At 41.5% G+C, this 19,199-nt stretch overlaps 1 protein-coding gene across 1 annotated transcript in view; it reads left to right on the top strand.

The window, feature by feature from the left end:
* The window catches only part of CRTC3 (CREB regulated transcription coactivator 3), a 193,526-nt gene extending 190,031 nt beyond the window's left edge, over nucleotides 1-3,495 (top strand). Inside the window, exon 15 of the mRNA XM_030189632.1 lies at nucleotides 1,357-3,495. Coding sequence (XP_030045492.1) covers nucleotides 1,357-1,565 — 209 coding nt within the window. The 3' untranslated portion in view covers nucleotides 1,566-3,495. The remainder of the gene's footprint in view (nucleotides 1-1,356) is intronic.
* The last annotated feature ends 15,704 nt before the right edge of the window (nucleotides 3,496-19,199 follow it).

Below are 19,199 nucleotides of genomic sequence, written 5' to 3'. Positions count from 1 at the left end.
TAATTTTTCTACCTTTGTTGTCTGGTCTTTTAATTTTCATAATTGTGTCTATGGTTTCCACTTTCCTTTGTCTTCTTTTAACTCTTTTGCTAGGGTCTCCTAGTTCATTTGGTATTTCTTCTCTGTCCATGTCCATTATTCTACTCTCTTTGTTTCCCTTTCTCTGCCCCTATCTTTCTGCTATGTTGAGCATCTCCTCCCTCTCTATCTTTATTCTTGCTCTGTCCAGCAACCCCCTCCTATGTGTCTGTCTCCCCCCCTTCATGTTGAGCTGCTTCTTTTGTCTCTCCTTCCCTGCTGTCCTCCCTTCCTTGTCTTTCCTGTCCTAGCATCTCCCTTCCTTCTCTCTTGTCCTCCCCTGCCCCATCCATCCAGTGTCTGCCCTCCTTTTCTCTCTCCCATCCAGTGAATATAGAAATAATTACGAATTATAAAAATTCCTGCAAAATGTACTTATCAGGAACAAAGGGAACCCCAACCCCCACCCTGATAATACGTAGCAGAGAAAGGGGAATGTGACACAAGTATATGGAGAGTGCTTTTTTTCTCTGATGGGTGCACACCCATGCAACCCTCTTACTATCTTCCTGCGTTCCCCACTATCACTCATTTCTACTTCATCCCACCTTTTCCACTCCCCAGCCAGGTGCTGTCCTTCCTCCTCCAGTTCTTCCACCAGCACTGCTGACTTCTCAGTCTCCTTCTCTTTCATCCACAGTCCTTCACACTTTCTCTGTTTCTTCTACCAGCCCACTCACGCTCCTCATCTCCTTCCTCATCCTTGCTGCAGTGGCAGCAAAAGAAGCTGAACTCGCTGTAGGTCCCGTTTCTCCATTAGTGTGGCTGCTGTCCCGCCCTCTTGATGTCCCAGGGCAGAGCCGGTAGCAGCCCTATGGTGAGTTTACCTTCTTCTGTCGACTGTGCTGCTGCTTTAGAGAAGAAGCAGTAGCAGCGGCTTGGGTGAGGACAGGAAGGAGGTGGGGAATTCTTGAATCAGGTCTCCAGATTTTTTTCGAAAAGAAATCGATTTGCTGACAACGAATTGGCAAACCAATCCTAATAGTGAATTGGACAGCACTAACTGGTACATTTTTGAGTCTTATACTTTTAATGTAGCTGAGATTTTGGGTTTATTATGGTGTAATGCAGTTTTGGAAAGAATTGTTTGGGTTGTTGTGTTTTTTTTACTAACTGACATTTTTGAGATGCCATTCTCCAGAATACTATGCAAAATATTATTATTTGTTACATTTGTACAGTCGACATAATTTTATTTGCCACAATTACTATCCCTTCTCACCTTCTTCAGGGTCTTATCACAGGCTTGATAGATATCCTTATCTGTTCCTTTTCCAGATGATTCGAGCCCCAGTTTATCTAAAGACATCAGCAGTGCCTTGGCAGGTGTTTCAGAAATGACCTTTGATGCGGATAATTCATTTCAACTGGACGATGAGCTCAAAATTGAGCCCCTGACCTTGGATGGACTCAGTATGCTGAGCGACCCGGATATGGTTTTGCCTGACCCTTCAATAGAGGACACATTCCGATCAGACAAACTGTGATGCAGTCCCCCAACTAATGGAAGAGAATCAGCAGCTGTTGATACTGTTTGAGCAGTACAGGAGAGAACTAACTGAACTTCAAGCAATACAGTAGCCGAGCATAGTGGATCCACGAGGCCAGTTTCTGAACAGCTTCACTTGTAGAACGTGTCCAGTCCCTGTAGATAGAATGAGCGGAGAGAATTTTGACTTTCTTGTTTTGTAATCTGGATTACAGTGTCCTATGAGGAGCAAGTTGAAATTTTTACACAACTTTCTTAGCCTATTGCTTTAAACCAAACTATTAACTCCTGACCTCAGTGCAAGCAACCTGAGACACCTAACATCAGCAGATTAATGCAACATGGGTGAGCATTAAGTGTTACCCAAGTATTGCCATCATACTAGTTTGGCTGATGATGAATGTATTGCTGTTGACAATTTCAGAGTTATTTTAGTGGTAGCAACAATTATGCCATAGTAGAAAACTTCTTTTGCAAAGATAAAAACCACTGACCTCAATGAATCCTCTTACCTACTAGGTGGAATACTAAGCTTCAAAACCCAATTTTGCTTCTCTCCCCTCCAGGGTTTCCTAGAGATCCCCATATTAGTTGTGCCACGATTGCTTACCGTTATCTCCAGAGCAGATGGCTATCCAGAAGCTGTTGTGTGCCTTACTCTAGTCCCTTTCCTCATACTGTTGCCTACTGTATATGTTCTGTATCTTCAAGGCATGTTGCAACAGTAAAAATACTAAATATGCAAAGTTAAAGTTGGGTACTGAACCCAAAGGCAGTACCGAAGCTTGTGGCCTTCCATTTTCTTTTGTCAACCTCTGGAGAAATTGCTGCCTTAGAAACCTAGAATATGACAGCAGATGAAGAGAGAGTTCATCTAGTCTGCTTAGTTTCCCTTTGTGGTGTGATACTCCCGACTGCACTTTTTCATTGGCTTTATCTTTCTTTTCCTCGCTGCCAAGAATCCACTGTTTGTTCCGTGCTTTTTTTTTTTTTCTTTATTTTGATTTTTTTTCCTGCCTCTGTAGAGAGGCTGTTCTATTAATCTACTGCTCTTGTGATGAATTGTTTCTTTACTGATCTTTAGTCTAACCCTTTTCAAGCTCATTCCATGATCGCTTTTCCTGGAACTTCCTTTTCACTGAATTAAAATGCAAGGTTGATATTTAAAAAAAAAAAAATACATACGCAGTCAGCAGCAGGGCAAAGCACAAGTCTTTTTAGGAAAAAAAAATCCATGTCACTGGAATGGATAATTTTAAGTTTATAGTTATACAGCCAAAATTAGGTGCCCAAAAATGGAAATGTGTTTGAGACCACCTAAATATACTAGCAGAGCAAACAGACCAGCACACGTTGGAAGTAATAGCAAGAACTTTTAATTATACCTGAAATGCTTTTGCCTGACGTGGCCATGTTTCACCAGACTGTTGTGACAGAGGGAAAACTAAAATCAAACCAAAATTATAATCACAGTACAAACAATAAATTACAATCATATTATATAAAAAACTAAAATATCAAAATCAAAAAGAACCATGCATAACTTACAAAACATACAGAATTGCAGACATAAATAGTGCTTCCAGGCAAAAATAGTGTGAAAACATTTCTAAAAAAAAAAAGAAATGGTGATGTGATGGGCACAACACAATGTCTGCGATTCTGTATGTTTTGTAAATTGTGCATAATTAAAGTTCTTGCTATTACTTCCAGCATGTGTTGGTCTGCTGTGTTTGCATTGTAAATCTTCTGCCTCCCTTATACCTAAATATATTATACAGGGCAATTCAATAACTGGTCGCCCACATAAGTGCCACTTGCACAGGTGAATATACAGACCTGCATGTTCTCAGGTAAGGGTACTCTTAGGTATATAAATGGCATTAAAACAGCTAAGCGCTATACTATAGGGTTTGTGTAAGTAGCATATCATGTGATTGCAAGGAGACATTCACATGGGCATAGGTGGTACTACCACTTAAGTGTATCACTTACAGAATACTGCAAGTTGCATGCACCCTTGCTGCATATCGCCACCTGCAGTTATGTCAGGTCTGTGGCTGGTGTAACTTGTAAGTGCCTAGATTTTAGACACCCCAATACCAGGTTGCACTAGTATAACAGAATCCGGCCACCCAGATGCTGTTATGGACTAAGTGTTCACTGCTTAGCATCGGGACCCCTAAAAGGAGATTTCCACTTTTAGATATAAAAGTTATGGGGGTAATTCGTGGCTGTATTCAGCCACTAAGGACTAAATTCAGTAAATGGTGCCCAAATTTGGGCGCCCAAAAAAACGTGCATGGAACACTATAAACAGTGCTCCGAGTTGAGTACCATTTATAGAGTAGCGCATAGGTGATGGGATCCGCACCCAACTTTTGGACGTGAGGATTTACACCAACTGAACCCTGGCGTAAATCCCCATGCCTAAATTAGGCACAGATACCCCAAATTCTATAACAGTGCACGCATCTTAACTGAATGACCCTCCCATGGCCACGCCTACTTTTTAGTTGCATGCTAAAGAATGTGTGCACTCATCTTTACAGAGTAGCGCTTAGCAAGAGGCATGCGTAAATCCAAACTGTAGTCAGTTAGCCCCAGTAATTGATAGCACCCAGTTATTGGCCCTGATAGGCTCGCTACTTGTGCATGCACATTGGGCACACATACACACTTGTGTACACAGTTTTAAGCGCCATTTATAGAATTCCCCTGTGCATGTATTATGCATCTAAGGGGCACACTCCAAATCGAAGATATAACTTGAAACATCTGACTTGGACAATGCAGGTTATACACAAATATACAGCTGTGCTTCCTTAATGAGTAGGTATGGTGGTAGTTAGTCAATTTATGTATTCTGATATTGTCATCTTTGGCCCATACTACCTGACCTGGGGGAGGAGGTTTTGGCCTTTGAAAGCTAGTCCAATAAAAAGATATCACCTTATTTTCCATTGTTTGTTTAGTTCCTCTGAATAGTGTTGCTGGGCCATATGTATGAATTGAGAACATCCAAGTTACACTGCAGCTAAATACTGGCCTCTGCATGATCTTTAATTATTTAAAATGTATAATAGCTGTGCTGGGTTAGGCCAACACTGACCAGTGTGAGTTGTTTGAAAGTATCCGTCGGATCCCAATAGGAACGTTCCATTTTGCTCCTTCCTGGAAGTAAAATGTTGGAGACTTTCCAATCTGTCTGGCTGATGATTATTCTTGGACCTCTCTTCCAGTAACTTGTCCAGACCTTTTTGTGGTGGTCTTAACTCAGCTATTCTATACGTCTTGACCACATTTCTAGCAGAATTAATTCTGGAGTTTGCATGTTGGCTCAAAACATGATTTCCTAAATATACTGCTGGATAGTTTCATTGGAGCATCTTCTAGTCTTAGTACTGTTTGATAGTATAAATAACTTGTTCACACCATACAGAATTTTATAGACCTCTGTTGGTATCAGCTGTCACTTGTTTCTTCTCCTAACCAGTTGAGCCTTTCTTTTTATAAGAGGACTGATCAGCCCTATAATCATTTTTCTCCTCATTCTGCTGTTTTGAGGTGCAGCTACCCAGAACTGCTTGCAGTACTTAAGTTGTGGCTTCATCATAAGGAGTCTTTCATGTTGCCAAGTGCCTTCTGAAAATCCATATACAATATATTGACCGTCTTGCTTTAAGTTTTTTATTTACACATCTTACTGGAATATTACTGCCCCATCCTTGACCATCTTTAAATCTAGATTGAAAGCCCACCTCTTTAACATTGCTTTTGACTTGTAACCACTCCCCCACATTAATTGATTTGCTTTCTTTATTTTTGTCTATTAGATTGTAAGCTCTTTGAGCAGGGACTGTCTTTCTTCTATGTTTGTGAAGCGCTGCGTACGCTTTGTAGCGCTATAGAAATGCTAAATAGTAGTAGTAGTAGGAATATGTGCCATATGCTTCCTTTCCTGACGGTTGTACTTATTTTTTAGATCTTTGTCTCCCCAATCCATAATCTCTTATGGACTTAATCCCTGCCAACTCTGCAAACACAAAGGTATTGAAATTCATATTCACGTTTTCTCAGAGGGAAGACAAGTGGGCAGACTGAGTAGACTCATTGCTCCTTACCTTCTGTTATCTACTATATTGCTCTCTTACTACAAAACCAACTGTCAGGGGCACCGATTTGGAGATAAATATTCTGAGACTGACACCAAGCCTTAATAAAATACCCTGATGTTAGCCTTTTTTGCTGCTGTCACTGTTAGACCACCTATCGCTGCTTTAATAGAGCCATTCAGACCACTTTGCCTCCCTTTTTCTCCCATGGAGTTAAAAGAATTATTTGTATAATATGCACAGTTATAATTCCAGCTTTCCCAGGGTAGAGCCAGGGAGTTGGTGATCTTACCTAAGTCAGTAACTTGTTCTGAGTGCAGCATTCAGTAGATTTCCTTTTCCTGGTTCTCATGTTACTGCCATTCGGTATGAATGCTTTAGACAGCATACAATCTAAACTGATATTGCTGGGGTTATTTTAAATGTAATGGTAAAAAAAATAGCTTTCCAGTTTATTGGAAAGTTGGAGAGTGTGCACATTGTACAGGCTTTCTCTGTTAAAAATATCATGCTGGTGTTGCAGTATCCCATGCATTCTTTCTTTTCAGTTTGAGGTGCGAGTGGAATAAGAATTATTGTAGCTTAAACAATAAATGAGGTTAAGCTTTTTGTTGCAGACAGAAAAAAAGGTAGGACCATGTAAAAATAGTGTAAACAGCTTTTCATATGTACTGTTTCATAGATAAACTAGTAAGAAATGCCCGTTTCTGGCAAAAATGAAACGGGCGCTAGCAGGGTAATCCCCCCCCCTTCCTCCCTCCCTCCCCGAGTTGCAGACACCCCCTCCGTGCCTCGCTCCGTTCCGAGTTGCACACCTCTCCTCTTCGTCCCTCAGTGACGTGGTTGCGAGGGCCGCCCCGCCCTCAACGTCATCGCGTTTTGACGCGAGGGCCGCCCTGCCCTCAACATCATCGCGTTTTGACGCGAGGGCAGAGCTACAGTGACTGGAGCCTGCAGGCCAAACCGGATATCTCGGGCGCCTCAAGTTTCCGGCTTGAGGCTTCAAAGTGCCTTTTATATATATAGATAGTACATTTGGAGCCAATATAAAGCTTAAGAGACTTTTTATACCATTTCCATTCATTTTGCAACCGAACAACAGATTTTAGACTAGAATAAGTCTATAATTGAAATTTCTTTATTTTAAGCAGAAATAAGTCCCGGCATGGCCATGTTTGATAAAAACTGCATGAGGTGTGCATTAACAGAGTCACTCTGAGATATCATACTGTTTAGTAGCAAAAATACTTCAAAATCTGAATTTTGGGGTGTCAGGGAGACAAAACAAATTGTCAGATTATAATCAAGCAAAAAGGCAGGTACAGGGGAAAGACACTGCAGATGTATTGGAGACTGTTAGAAGACTGCTCTATAAAATCAATATCTCCAAACCTTCCAGTTATTTGTGGTCTCTGTCTTTGATCCTGAAGCTCAAGAGATAAAGTACTAAGGTCTGTCCATATGAATCTTAGCCTTGGTGTAAACAGAACTTTTAGGTCTTGGAATAATAATGCTTTGGCTATAGAATCTGGGTTTTTTGAACAGCACATGCCACATTTGAACTGATACATCCATTCTCTTCATTTGTTGATTTATTCAGTTTGTATTGCACTTTGTCATGAAATGGTTAATGCCTTGTTGCACCTTATGGCATTAGGTAAAGAGTATATGTGAATATATATATATATATTTTTTTTTTCCAAGGTTTATATGGATGATGAGAAATCTGTTTAAAGGTGTTCTTATTTTACAAACTTGTTAGTTGAAATACCTTCTTGGAAATGAGATCTTTTTGGGTGGATTGTATTAGATTACAGATTAGTGTCGAATATGGTATCGCGTAGCTAATTTCCAAAAGGTAGCTCAGAATAATTTATAGTAGCATGTTTTATACAGTGGATCACCACTTATCCAGAATGGAAAATTCTGATTAACAAATTTCAGATAACGGGAGTTTCTCTGAAGAAAAAAGATATGTGATCGACATTCATGGTTGACGTCTGATGGAGCCAAGGTCAGAGAGAACATAAACAAAGCTCTGGAGCATTCTAGGGCAGTGCTCTGGGCATGTGCAGGGCTTCCAGCATCTGCATCATTGTGTGTGGCCACTTAGTTCTTTTCCTGAAGCAAAAGAACTGTCTTGTTTTCAGTCCTCAGTAAAGTAAATTTTCTTGATGTTGCAATTCTTTTTTTTTTGTCTTGCTAGATTCACCTTCTTGCTACTCCTTTTCCTGCTTAGAACTTAGGTAAATATATGTGCTCCCATCTAGAGAATTAGGTGATCAAGAACACACCTTAAAGAGGGTGACATACAGTTAGTAAGCCCAGCTATGGGTGTTGAGTCCAAAAGGGTTCATCATAAATTATCCCAAATCATCTTTGACCATGTCATCTCTATTGGAATTTATAGGAGCTCTGGTATAAACTATCTTGGTATCTGTAATGAAAGAAATAAGTTATCAAACATGAGCATAGGACATGTTGTTGAACCTGACTTCAACAGTACATGTTGGAGCCTTTAGCATGTTTCTGTATGAGATGAGCCCAATGGACATTGTTCCTAGTGGGCTCAGGCCACTCAGAACCATCTTAACTAGCCAGCAGCTCAGGGGCTGTCTTTCTGGTGGCTGCTCCAGTCATCTCTGGCCGGGGCATCTCATTCCTAATTCTTCAGACTTGGCTGTCATATCTGTGGATGCATCTATACTCGGCTGTAAAGCTCATATAGAGGTTTGTTCAGGAAAAATTTCAATAGCTAACCTTTCTAGAGCTACAGGTGATCTGGAATACTCTAAAGGCTTTGAGAGGTTGGTTGTCCAAGAAATGTTCCTAGTTCAGACAGATAATAAAGTACTTACGTTCTGTGTGAACAAACAAGGAGGGACATTTGTAACGCCTGTGTTGGAAAAACTGTTGGGATTTGAAACTGGGCTATCTCACATGGGATGAAACTTAGAGCCACCTACCTGGCAAGGAAGGCAACATACTAGACGAACTTGAATCAAGTCATGTAACTGCATAAGTGGTCCTTGGAATGAAGGAAAGTAAACAAGATATTTGTGAGTTGGGAGCACCTGAACACAGTTGATGTTTGGGTATGGACACATGCCAAACTAGCCTTGTATGCCTTTCTCCTAGATTGTGGAGAGGGCCTTCTGTGTTCATTCCCTCTAATGCCTTGATAATGTGTGGGATAAACACAAAGGAATCCTGTGTGGAAAGTATGGAGCCAAACAAACTTAGCAGTGCTTAGATGGCAACTCCAGCAATTGGGAAGCAAAACCAGTGCCGGGAAAACTTCTACGGTCTGTGCCCTGAAAATGGCCAGGACAAATCAAGATGAAGTATGCATATGTAATATCACATCCATACCTTATGCTATGAGTCTTGTGGTGTTGGGCAGACTGGATGGACTGTACAGGTCTTTATCTGTTGTCATCTGCTATATTACTGTGTTATGTTACTATGTTATCGGCTGAAACAGATGGTTCCTGCCCCTGTGGGAGATGTCCATGAAGGAGATGAACCTGTTGGTGTTTTTCCTAATCTTGCAGAATTAGAGCACTCTATTACATCCCATGATCAGGTTCCTTGGCCCACACGGCCTGAATTTGCCCAGTAACGTTTGTCAAATTCTAACTTCTAGGAAAGACTCCACTAAAAGGTCTTTATGGTTTCATATGGAACAGGCTCACCAAGTATGATGGAAAAGCCTGGATTCTTAGTTTCATTTAGCACAGTTGGTAGTTTTCACCATCAATTAGAACATAGACCAGGGATTCCCAAACCAGGTTTATTTTATTTATTTTAGTTACATTTGTACCCCGCGCTTTCCCACTCATGGCAGGCTCAATGCGGCTTACATATACAGGTACTTATTTGTACCTGGGGCAATGGAGGGTTAAGTGACTTGCCCAGAGTCACAAGGAGCGGCCTGTGCCTGATGTGGGAATTGAACTCAGTTCCCCAGGACCAGAGTCCACCACCCTAACCACTAGGCCACTCTTCCACTGGGGTGCCTCCAGGTTCTGGAGGCACCCCAGCAAATCAAATTTTAAGGATATCTACAATGAATATTCATGAGAGATTTGCATGCAGTGTATGCAAATCTCTCATAAATATTTGTTATGGATATCCTGAAAACTTGACTGACTGGGGTACATACCCAACTAAATAAATCTCACTTTGAGTTTCTAGACTTCTTTGAGCTGAAGTACCTGACCTAAAAGGTCCTATGTTTTGGTGATGAGCACTTCAATATACAGAATCAATTAGTTCCAGGGTCTTGTGACAAAGTTTTTTTTTTTTTAACAAAATAGGATGGTTTTGCACATATGTCTAAGGGGTCCGTATAAGATGGTCTCAGATTTTCACCTGTACTAATAAGTCATCCCATCATTTTTCCCCAAACCACATGTCTGTGATGGTGAGCATACCTTGCATGCCTTGAATCGCAAAAGAGCATTAGCCTTTTACTTGAAGTGGACTGAAGGCCTTAAAGAGCCCCCATATTTTTCTTTTCTTTTGACACCCAATAAATTTGGGACTGCTGCTACCAAGCACCCCTTTTTTTTAATAACTCAATAGGAGATCGTATTGCTTACGTCTAGATGGGCTTCCCTTTGGAAGGGCCTATCAGAGTGATGGTGGCATGAGTGGCCTGTATGAGGTTAGCTTCCATGGATTGTTGTCTGTACCTTCATATCACATTTTGTGGAAAGAGATTTCTCATATGACAGGTTTTGTTAATTTGTCATGGGGTTTGTAGTCCAACTACCCTCTGCCTTCTATGAGCCATTTCTTTTATTTCCATACTGGTTATTTTTAAGCAAAAACATGTATGTTGCCCATTGATATTCTATTTTTCCCCATTTCTCCACCTTTTTTTAGGTTAAAGGCAACCTGGAGCTAGATTTTCCCATGTATGACGACTATGTGGCTTCTCTTCAGAGAAAGCAAATTTGTGACTATCTCTGAGAAAAGGTGACTAAAGTCTCCAGAAAAAAAAGAGGTTTTAGTGAATTCTGTTAGAGTAAATAATTTGTAATATACCAGTCCAATCCTCATATCTTTTCGTGTGGAGAAAAAAATTAAAAAGTTACAAAAGTTGAAACTTGTAACTTTGCAGTCTGCTTATCGACCCATGACATGAAAAATGGTCATTCTCAACATTTTGTATATGCTACTTTAGTCAACTTTTCCCAGAGATGGGTCACATTTGCTTTACTTGTAAAAAGCTCTCAGAGGACAGCAGTGTATTAGCCTCAAACTCACCACCACTAGAATTGACGTCACTTAATTTAAAGCTTTATATGGAACAGAGGTGGCCCACCACAATGAAGCAGTGACAGTAATGCCACACATAGCATGGCTCTTACTCGTAGTTTTGAGTGCTTTATTTAATTCTCTCAGACCTGGCGGACTAATATCTTGATGTCCTTGGAGAACACTCGTTGCAGGAAGCTACTTTGCCTTTTCCACATAACATATCAGTCCAACTAATTTTGGATAATGGAAATGCTTTCAGATTACCATGCATTGTCATCTTCTCTTCAGTAGGGTAGCAATAATAAGCCTTATTCCTTTCTTTACAGTGTGTTCAGGGTCTACATAGAGTGAAACATTTTTCAATATTTAATGTTATGAATTTTTTAAAGCGCTTTATTAACAGAATATCCTAGGATATGTTTTATGCACACAGGTCTGTCGAAAGTTTATTTTCATATTCTTACGATTATTTGTACTTAGCCCATTGCCAACCTGCCTTGTTGTTGACTTCATGTTGTATGTGTAAAATTCTATTCTGTCAATTTGTTTTTCACTTGTAAATGGTATTTGGGGTTCATGTTAACCCTACTTTATATCTGCATAATCTGGACTATATATTACAGCACCTTTTTGTATTTCTAAGAAAATATTGTCACTTGGAGGCTTAGGAAAAGCTATCGGTGTTCTCATTCTTGATAAATGCTAAGAATGAACCGTAGCCATCCTAACAAGATGAGGGCAAATTCTCTGTGCTTATTTTGTAAAGCCAAACATACTACCATAACTTGTTATACCATTGACATTACTTCTGTTTTACCAAATGGTGTAAAAAGGGGGGAAAAATCCCATCCTGTAGTTGGTATCAATTTGGTATAAGAGTATGCAAACACAGTTCACCATACCACCCTTCAAAGGTTTCTTTCTAGCTAACTAAACATGAATGAGAACGTAGCCTCTTTGTACAAAAACACGATTGCAGCACTTTTTATTAAAGCTCCTTGTTTTGTTTTACACTTTTATGGTATGTTTCTCAAATCATCTGCTTTCTGCTGGGTCAAAGTATTATTTTTTTTCTAACTTTTACCAGTACATAAGGGTCAGTAACATCTGACCAGCAGGCACAGATTCATTTGGGATAATGAAAGCTGCTTCATTCTTCGTGCTTTATGTACCAGATAGCAACATATGTTGAATTGTTAACATGTTTTTAAGCTTTTGCTTACTCTATTATTGCAGTGATGGGTCTATGTGTATCCTGTAGACCTATTCCTGTATCTGGTTTAATTTCCCCCCCCCCCCCCCCCCCTGTACAGTGAAAACTAAGTCCCTTGTAAGTTTCTTCACTTGACTGTTTCTGTTGTGTTAAATGTACAGTGATATTTAAAGAGATGCAATTTATGAAACTAGTTTTCTATTTTTTAATGCATCATTTTACATCTTTCATAATTAAAATTCAGCTGAATAAAATTCTATATTTGCATTTAGAGATTTTTTTCTATGTTTACTTTAGAACCAGGTTTGGTAATAGGAAGGGTCACCTTACACTGGTCTGCTCACTCTTGTTAAGATTGGGAATTACTTGGATTTACGAGGAATAATCAGAGGGAAGAAAAGGTTAATAGAATTTCTCTCTCATGAAGAGCTGTTCTTGTAGCATGGGCAAAAAAGCAGGGGAGGGAAGCCATGTAGTCTGAGGTCAGTGTCTTCCTGGTAGAGACAATCTGGACTATAGAATTGCAGTTCAAGTGTAAAATCAAACATACTGGGGAAAACATTCACAATTCTATTGGTAAAAGTGTAAAAGCACAATCTTGTTTTCATGGTAGCAATTTTAGAAAGCCATTTTACGTGAGTATTGAGGAATTCCCTGGAGCATGATGCCTTTGTCTGTATGTGCCCATTCCTGTCCCAAAGCTGTATAATGTTAAAGGTCAATCGATAAAAAGAGGTCTTTTTGTGCAGAACCACATTCTACAGGCAAACTTCAGCAGGCTGTGTTGTACAACCTAGGGTGAGATTTAGTCATGGCATCAGATTAAAGGTTCAACAAACCCAGCATTCTGACTGTGACAATGGGTCATAAATACCCGCAGGATTCCAAACATTAGATCCAGTCCTTGCTGTTCATACCCAGGGATAAGTGACGGTTTTCCAGAGTCTAAACGTTAATGTACATAAGTAATGCCATACTGGGAAAAGACCAAAGGCCCATCAAGCCCAGCATCCTGTCCCCGACAGCGGCCAATCCAGGTCAAGGGCACCTGGCAGCTTCCCAAACGTACAAACATTCTATACATGTTATTCCCGAAATTGTGGATTTTTCCAAGTCCATTTAATAGCGGTCTATGGACTTGTCCTTTAGGAAACCGTCCAAACCCTTTTAAAACTCTGCCAAGCTAACCGCCTTCACCACATTCTCCGGCAACAAATTCCAGAGTTTAATTACGCGTTGGATGAAGAAAAATTTTCTCCTATTTGTTTTAAATGTACTACACTGTAGTTTCATCGCATGCCCCCTAGTCCTATTTTTGGAAAGCATGAACAGACGCTTCACATCCACCTGTTCCACTCCACTCATTATTTTATATACCTCTATCCTGTCTCCCCTCAGCCGTCTCTTCTCCAAGCTGAAAGTCCTAGCCTCCTTAGTCTTTCTTCATAGGGAAGTCGTCCCATCCCCGCTATCATTTTCGTTGCCCTTTGCTGCACCTTTTCCAATTCCACTATATCTTTCTTGAGATGCGGCGACCAGAATTGGACACAATACTCGAGGTGCGTTCGCACCATGGAGCAATACAACGGCATTATAACATCTTCACACCTGTTTTCTATACCTTCCTAATAATACCAAACATTCTATTCGCTTTCCTAGCCGCAGCAGCACACTGAGCAGAAGGTTTCAGTATATTATCAACGACGACACCCAGATCCCTTTCTTGGTCCATAACTCCTAACGTGGAACCTTGCATGACGTAGCTATAATTCGGGTTCTTTTTTCCCACATGCATCACCTTACACTTGCTCACATTAAACGTCATCTGCCATTTAGCCTCTCAGTCTCGTAAGGTCCTTCTGTAATTTTTCACAATCCTCTCGCGAATTAACAACTTTGAATAACTTTGTGTTGTCAGCAAATTTAATTACCTCGCTAGTTACTCCCATCTCTAAATCATTTATAATTATATTAAAGAGCAGCGGTCTTAGCACTGACCCCTGTGGAACCCCACTAACTACCCTTCTCCATTGTGAATACTGCCCATTTAACCCCACTCTCTGTTTCCTGTCCTTAACCAGTTTTTAATCCACAATAGGACATTTCCTCCTATCCCATGACCCTCCAATTTTCTCTGTAGCCTTTCATGAGGTACCTTGTCAAACGCCTTTTGAAAATCCAGATACACAATATCAACCGGCTCCCCTTTGTCCACATGTTTGTTTATTCCTTCAAAGAATTGAAGTAAATTGGTCTGGCAAGATTTCCCCACACTAAAGCCGTGCTGACTTGGTCTCAGTAATCCATGTCCTCGGATGTGCTCTGTAATTTTGTTTTTAATAATAGCCTCTACCATTTTCCCCAACACCGACGTCAGACTCACCGGTCTATAATTTCCCAGATCTCCCCTGGAATCTGGACTTCTCATCTAAGAATGTATCAACCCTTTTAAAACCTAGAATCAAGTCTCCCCGATGACAAAAGATGCAATGTGTCAAGTCTTCTCGCAGGCACTTCATATATTTGGAATGAGGATATCCAATAATGAATTGGAGCACATCAACTGGAGGAAAGAAACTGATGGAGAAGTCTAAGACTACTTTCTGGAAGTCTGTGAGGGCTGCATTAGTAGTAATGATTGAACTTTGTTTCAAAATAGGGACACCTAAACAGAAAATTTAAAAAAGCTGACAGGTGCCCTCAATTCTTTGTCTAGATTTCAGCCTATTTTCCTCGTTTCATATGAGGCCTTCCAAAATTAGGGTTCTATATGGCTGCAGGGGTTGGCACTATAATTATATCTCGGAGCAATCCTCTTTGCGCTTAATTTCATTGCTGCTGTATCATACATTGTTCTTGTATAACACAGCAGCTGGATCCCCACAATGTCTAAAGATGAATGAAAGCTACCTGCTTTGTTCAAGGTACAGGACGTCTTGGAGAAACTTCTGCCTAGAAACAAAATCCTGAAATTAGGCAGATCCATATTCCAAGAAGGGTTTCTTCAGTGGCGTACCCTAGGGTATTTGACACCCGGGGCCGGTCATTTTTTAACACTCTCCTCCAAAATCCAGTACTAGGCATACTGAAAATACAAAACACTCAGGGCCTATAAATCAATTCTACCATACCATAAGCAGTAATTTCTATGAGTCACACAAGGATATACCTAGGAAAAGGAAGCATCTTAAACACTGCAGTGAGCACTAGAACATCAATTCACCTATTGTAAAACGAAGATCGTCGATCCTGCACAGTCAATGCCACCTGAAAGCCATGTCTTTTTCATAGACACAGATACACCCTAATCCACTATAGGATAAGTAACCATAAACTTTCTATTTAGACAAAAATTAAACTGAACACCCAAGAAGCCAGATTCTGCATACAATGCAACACCACAGAAACAACATGTCCCCTAGTACTGTTCAAAATATAAAGATAGCAGATGTAAATTTCACCACTTTACAAATTAACAAATAGAAATAAAACAAATATAGAAAATACCATTTTATTGGACTAATACATTTAGCTTTCAGAGGCCAAAACCTCCTTCCTCAGGTCATTACAGTATACTGCTGTTACAATATCCTCTCCTGACCTGAGGAGGGGGGTTTTGTTCTCTGAAAATTAGTCAAAATGTATTAAAATTAGTCCAATAAAAAGATTACCTTATTTCCATGTGCTGGAGGTTGACTGGAAAGCTATCGTTTTTCCACCACCACTTGGACCCTGAAGCAGCATTGCTCTACTAAGCACAAGCGAAACGCTGGCCATCGTCAGTCTGGAGGAATGTTGGCCGTTAAGCAGCTTAAGAGACTGCAGGAAGGACGATTCTTTCAAAAGCAAAGCTAAGTGCTTCAAGTTTTTCAAGCGCACTAAGAATTTTTCTTGATACTTAACATTGATAGGTGAATGGGAAGGTTTTTTGCCCATGATGAGGAGCAGATCCGTTTTTTTGACCACTTGATAGGTCAGCAGGATCATCTGTAGCTCTTTAGACTTGTTGTTCAAGAGCTCCGTGATGCTTTTTCCTCCCATTAACCTTAAAGAGTTGAATTGTTACACTTGTTACTTTTTGTGGGGTATGTGAGTTATTTTTCAGTTATTGAATTGTTGCCTCCACAACCACATTGCTTGTTATTTAGTGTAAACCCAGATATCCAGAGACACAGCTGTAAAAATGTATGTATGTTTTTGGATTTATAGAATTATTTTCTACTGGAGCTCTAGGTGATGTCCAAAATTAGATATAAATCAGAACATCATGATAAAATGAACACAATTACAAAAAAAAAAAGTAAAATTTTTTTGGCTAATTTTGCTTTGACTAAGAACAAGGTCCTGTTTCCTTCAGCAAAGCATATTATTGTATAAACTCCAATTTTATATGATCCAAATTGAAGATGCCATGTGTTGTGTTTTGTATTCAATCTCCAACTGAAGTTTCAAGCAGATTCATTTGAGTCTTTCCCCCCCCCCCCCCCCCCCCAAAAAAAAAAAAAAAAATCATTAACATAACAAACATTGTGCATATTAGTCCTCTGAATATCTGGGACTGTAGAAAGAGCTAGCAAAGAGCATTTAGGTTCATAAAGAAATAACACTTCAGGCACTGAGGGCCATCCCCTCAAATGAACCAAATACAGCTTTCCTTAGTGTCCTCCTAGACTGGCACAGATGGGTTATGCACTCCGACCAGCAGATGGAGACTGAGAACAAACTGAGCTTCAAGTGAGCCTAAGTGGACTGTGCAATCCTCGGGAAACCAGTCTGTTCTCAGTCTCAGCAGATGGAGGATTGGTAAGCCTGTGCAGTCAGTTACTTGTGGGCCCTGAGATTTCTTTTTTGTCTTGAGTTTTCTTCCTGGGGCTTCTGGGTAAGAGAAAACACTCTCTTTATTTTAAAAAAAAAAAAAAACATAAAAAAAATAGGGAAAATAAAAACGTCAAAGGTAATTTCAGGTTTTGCTTCTCTGTTGTCTCTGCCTGTTGGATAGGGGTTGAGGCCCACTGGGGTCTTTTTTTTTTTTTTTTTTTTTTACCCCAGGGGTGTTAAACCCAGGTGGCCAGCTCCCCCCACGTGGACCCTGCTGCGGGTACCTTTGGTTTGTGAGCCTCAGCTGTCTGGCTCTTTGGGCAGACCGGCAGTTTGGAGTACTGTGAGGTCTGCCTTACTACTTCTTTCTGGCCTGAGTGTCGGTAAAAAACCCCGTAAGTGTCACCAGAGCTTTACTGCAGTTGTTTTTCTTCTGCCTTGACACTTCTTCAGGAAGCTGCAGAGTACCCACTGTTTTTTCTTTCTTGGCTATATCTCTGCACCTAAGTGCTGTGCAGTTTGCCAGTGCTGGTGGGGGGAGGGGTGTGGATGCAGCAGGGCATTGTGGCCTTTGCACAGCTCTGGAGCGCACCGAGTTGGGATGTGGGGAGTCCAGACAGGTGACTGTGCCAACTCCAGGGTTTCAGCGGCCCCATCCACGGGGGAGCCCATGGTTGCCTCATTTTGTCCCCGATGTCTGGCCTTGATCTCCCTCTGCGCTTGGAGTCCTTTTCTGTCCTTCGACCCAACACCGCAGAGAGCTTTCGCCTTTTGCCTGAAGCAGGCTGGGGCTGCTCCGCAGAAGGGAGCTGTGCTGCAGGGAGACTTCTCTTCCTTCCCCTCTTCTAAACACAAGCATGGGGTGTGGGAGGAGGAGGAGGAGGAACTCTTGGACTGTGCTTCTTAGGGGTCGGAGGATTTACCTGGCTGGTCTGAGGAGAATGACCTCGGGGACCAGGAGCAACCGGGAGGGGGGGCACAACTTCTGGCAGGAGGAGCTACATCCAGGGGAGGACGCTTTGGCTGTCTGCATTTTCCATCGGGAGGTGCTGCAGGAACTGATTTCCCAGGTGTCTTCCATGCAGTGGTCCAATGAGGCTCCCCCAGAGGCTCCTCAGATGGTGGATCCCTTGCTTAAGGGGGTTCTCGGATCCTCCTGCTTTTCCCCCATGCACCAGGACATTCAGGATGTCATCCAGGTGCAATGGACTTCTCCCAACGCCCCTTTTTGGGTTGCAAAGTCCATGGTTTGCCTTTATCCCATTCTGGAGCAGTTTCAGGAGTCCTTGTGTCCCCCCACAGTGGACACAGTAGTCTCGGTGACCACCAAGAAGAATATGGTGCCTGTGGATGGTGGCTCCGCCCTTAAGGAAGTGTTACTTAAGCAGAGTTTCGATGTGTTGGATAAGGGAGGCAGTGGTCTTGGCCTATTTACTTTGGAAAGAGTCTATTCCTTCCTTCTTGAAGGCCCATTCTACTCGGGCTTTGGCAGCTTCATGGGCGGGAACATTCATTGGTTTTTCCAATGGAAATTTGTAAGGCTGCAATCTGCTCTTCGTTCCTTTATATGCCATTATCACCTTGATGTGTTTGCTCATCAGGATGCACCATTTGGAGCCAGGGTGTTGACAGCGGTACTCCGTGAGTCCCACCCGTGATGGTCACTGCTCTGGTACTTCCCATCTGTGCGGGTCTAGAGGGATGCTGTAGAAGGAGGAATTAGATCTTACCTGCTAATTTGCTTTCCTTTAGACCAGGGGTTCCCAAACTTTCAGTTTGTGGCACCCCCATGGCCACAGGGGTCTTCGAGGCACCCCCAGCCACATGGGTCTCCGTATCCTCCCTGGCCTGGCCACATGGGTCTCTGAACCCCCCTGGCCACATAGGTCACCCTGCCTGATCTTTGAACTGATTTCATGGTGGACCTGCTCTCTTATGAGGGACACACAGGAGAAAGGTGTTAAGTGCATAAGGGGGCAAAAGGGGATGTCTAAGATTGGTGTCTAGAGTTGGCATCAGGGGTATACTGAAGGATTCAGAGAACAGCCTCTGCCACTCCCACCTCCATGGCAGATAGAAATTTTTGTCTGTGAAGCTGGGAGTAGGTGAGCATGACAAATAGTGTACTTAATGTTGCCATGCTGCTGCCAATCCCATCCGTGCCTAGGTGTCAGAAAGGAGAGGCCACCCGGGCCTGGTCTGACTAATTTTTCTGCCA

The sequence above is a fragment of the Microcaecilia unicolor genome, chromosome 1, assembly GCF_901765095.1.
Source record: "Microcaecilia unicolor chromosome 1, aMicUni1.1, whole genome shotgun sequence".
NCBI classification, from domain to species: domain Eukaryota; kingdom Metazoa; phylum Chordata; class Amphibia; order Gymnophiona; family Siphonopidae; genus Microcaecilia; species Microcaecilia unicolor.
The sequence above is the reverse complement of the archived record's forward strand: the minus strand, read 5'-3'. Positions and strand labels throughout refer to the sequence as shown.